At 35.7% G+C, this 3,105-nt stretch overlaps 1 protein-coding gene across 1 annotated transcript in view; it reads left to right on the top strand.

Annotated features, from left to right (window-relative positions):
* Positions 1-1,673: 1,673 nt before the first annotated feature.
* serhl2 (serine hydrolase-like 2) overlaps positions 1,674-3,105 on the top strand; it is a gene marked incomplete at its 3' end in the record, with an annotated part of 6,818 nt that continues 5,386 nt past the window's right edge. The window contains exon 1 of the mRNA XM_015402453.1: positions 1,674-1,844. Coding sequence (XP_015257939.1) covers positions 1,787-1,844 — 58 coding nt within the window. The remainder of the gene's footprint in view (positions 1,845-3,105) is intronic.

The following is a 3,105-nucleotide window of genomic DNA, read 5'->3' as shown; positions in this document are numbered from 1 at the left end:
TCCTCCGGATCATTGACCATCCATGTTAAATGATGGAATCAACCCTCATTGCAAAACATTCAAATAACAACTTAGTGATTTTATTTCATCATCTAATCAAATGTCGCCCTGTTAGCATGTTAGCATGTTAGCGTGACGCCGTTCGCCTGAAACGAACCGTCCAACCATGGAGCTCCAGTTTATTCAGGTTCCTTAATTAAAGCTCTGCAGGAAGATTTTCTATAATGAATGTTTATTTCTGGCAGAGAGGAGGACACTGCTGGACATTACAATCTTCACTCATGTTCAATATTTATTAGTTTTTACTTCTTTCTAAGGTCAGACCCTCTCTACAATCCAAGAGCTATAATCCCAGTCAGCTCCTGTTTAGTCTCAGCTCCTGTTTAGTCTCAGCTCTACGCTGCAGATAGTTTTATATCTAAAGGAAACATATTTCAGGACATTACAACTTATGCTATTTTGTACTATATAAACTCTGTTTCTATTGTCTAATGTACGTATTTCTATCTTTAATGGCGCCTTGCTTTAGCTCTCTGTTCTCTATAGAAGCTCCCTGAAGGAGTAAACCCAGGGATTAATAAAGCTGAGTCTAAATTTACTCAATTTCTAATATAGAAGAATCTGCACAACAAGTAAAATCTATCTATCATCTATCTATCTATCTATCTATAATCTATCTATCATGACTTTAGATTTAATTGTTTGAAGTTAGATGTTCAGAGAAAATTTCATTTTTAGGTTTTTAAAGCTTCAATTAGACGATAAGTTTATAATAAACATTGGGAACCTAATGGATCACCGACACATTAAGGCTGGAACTAACGCCAGCTTAGGGTAGATCTAGGATAGTAGATCTAAGATAGTGAATCTAGAACAGTACATCTACGATTGTAAATCTAGGATTGTAAATCTAGGATAGTAAATCTAGGATTGTAAATCTAGGATAGTAAATCTAGGATAGTAAATCTAGGATAGTAAATCTTGGACAGTAGATCTAGGATTGTAAATCTAGGATAGTAAATCTAAGATTGTAAATCTAGGATAGTAAATCTAGGATAGTAAATCTTGGACAGTAGATCTAGGATTGTAAATCTAGGATAGTAAATCTAAGATAGTAAATCTAGGATAGTAAATCACAGACTTATATATTTTCCTTTGTTTGTTTAACTGTAGTTTAAATGAATCTGTGAGGATTTCTGTGATTTTAATGTCTGATTTCAATCATGTTGAAGAAGCTTCATGTGGTGACGTCATGACCTTTAATGTTTTTCATTTATTTATTTGTTTTTTAGTTTATTATAAACCATCACATACAGTAGACCAGGTGTCGGCATCAGATGAATACAAACCTGAAAAGCTTTAATGAGGCGACCCAAATTGCTTCCATATTTACAGAACAAATAAAACAAAACCAAACAACAACAAAAAAATCAAAGATAAAAATAAATAAGCAAAAAAAGAGAAAAGCACACACACATCAGGGGTTTCTCATCAGCTCCATCTAATGTCAATCAGAGCGTCCTGAGGTAAATGCTGACTAGCCCGCCCCCTGCTGGTTAATGTTTAACATCACACTGGGTGAAAGGTAAGCCCCTCCCCTAGGAGAAGCTGATTGGACCAATTTTCTCTGTCCGGTTCCAGTCTATCCAATGGGAGCATCCGCTGAGCACACGTGACATGAGACACCCGGAAACCTTCTGCGGATTAATAAATACTTGATTCTTAAATGACAGCAAGTTTAGATTATTGGTATTAAAGTAAATTGTTCCTTCTGGGATTAACGGAGATGATTCAGGCGTTAAAAGGTGTGAGACACGTCACGTCCGGTGCGGCGAAGCAAGCAGGTAAAAATGAAAGTTTATTAATTTATAGCTTTGATCGCTGAAAAATATCCTAAAATATTCTATGAAACCAGCATCTAATGGAGCCACAGTTACTGGAAACCAGTTAAATTCAGGAATATATGAGATTGGAGCGGAAATAAAATTCTACTTTCTTTTCTGTTTTTGAAAAGTTTTCATTGCAGAAATAAAACATCAACCTAAAATTTATTTCTTATTAAAACTTCAGGTTTTTTTTTCTCAGACTTGTTGGTTTTTATGGAAGCGACCTGACCTTTATTTTCTGCTCTGGTTTAGCAGATTTTAATCGGATTATTTGCCTTCAGTGATCAGAAATTATTCCAACATTTCATTTAATCTTTGCTGAAGGTCAAACCAGCAGATTAAATGTATTAATCAGAAGGAATTATGGTAATAATCCTTAAAAAGGCGTTTGAATAAGATAGTTTGGCACCTCTATTAATCTTAATTATTTTATTACTAAATATTTGGGTGTTTTTAGCAGCTATTTCAGGTTGATAATCTAATGACTGATGGACACGATAATATTTCAGTATTGAATTGATGTTTTTTGGACTAACAGAAAATGTGCAGGACGCATTAAAACAATAAAATTTGACAGATGCAAAAATCTGGGCACCTAAGCAAAAAATAGACATTAATATTTAGCAGATCCTCCTTTTGCAGAAGTAACAGCCTCTAGTGCTTCCTGTAGCTTTGAATGAGTTCCTGGATCCTGGATGAAGGGATTTCTGATCGTTCTTCTTTGCAAAACACCGTTAAGTTTGATGGTGTCCGAGCGCGGACATCCTGCTACACATCATCCCACGCGTTCAATGATCTTCAGGTCTGAGGATTAGGACGGCCGTTCCAGAACACTCTGCAGGAATGCCTGAGTAGATGTGGATCATTGTTTTGCTGACATATCCGTCCCGGCATAACTTCAACTTCCTAACTGATATTTGAACATTATTCTCAAGAATCTCCAGATGTTGATTGGAATTCAATCCGACCCTCAAGTTTTACTGTGCTGATATGCAGAATGTATTCAATGGTAGTTCCAGATATGCCCACTAGGTGGTTCTATTGAGTTATTAATAAAAGGTCAACTACTAGAGTAAGGCAGTGGAAGAAGAGATGTAAACAAAGCAAGACGGTTGTTAATGCTGGTTAAGAAGTTAATAAAAGTTGAGCACATGCTCACTGTGGATCATACTTTGTTTAATGACTGAGTTCTTAAGCAACACTTTATTAAGATTCCCAG

The sequence above is a fragment of the Cyprinodon variegatus genome, unplaced genomic scaffold (genome assembly GCF_000732505.1).
Source record: "Cyprinodon variegatus isolate N-32 unplaced genomic scaffold, C_variegatus-1.0 Scaffold1350, whole genome shotgun sequence".
NCBI classification, from domain to species: Eukaryota; Metazoa; Chordata; class Actinopteri; order Cyprinodontiformes; family Cyprinodontidae; genus Cyprinodon; species Cyprinodon variegatus.
Note: the sequence above shows the minus strand (reverse complement) of the source record. Positions and strands in the feature narration are given on the sequence as shown.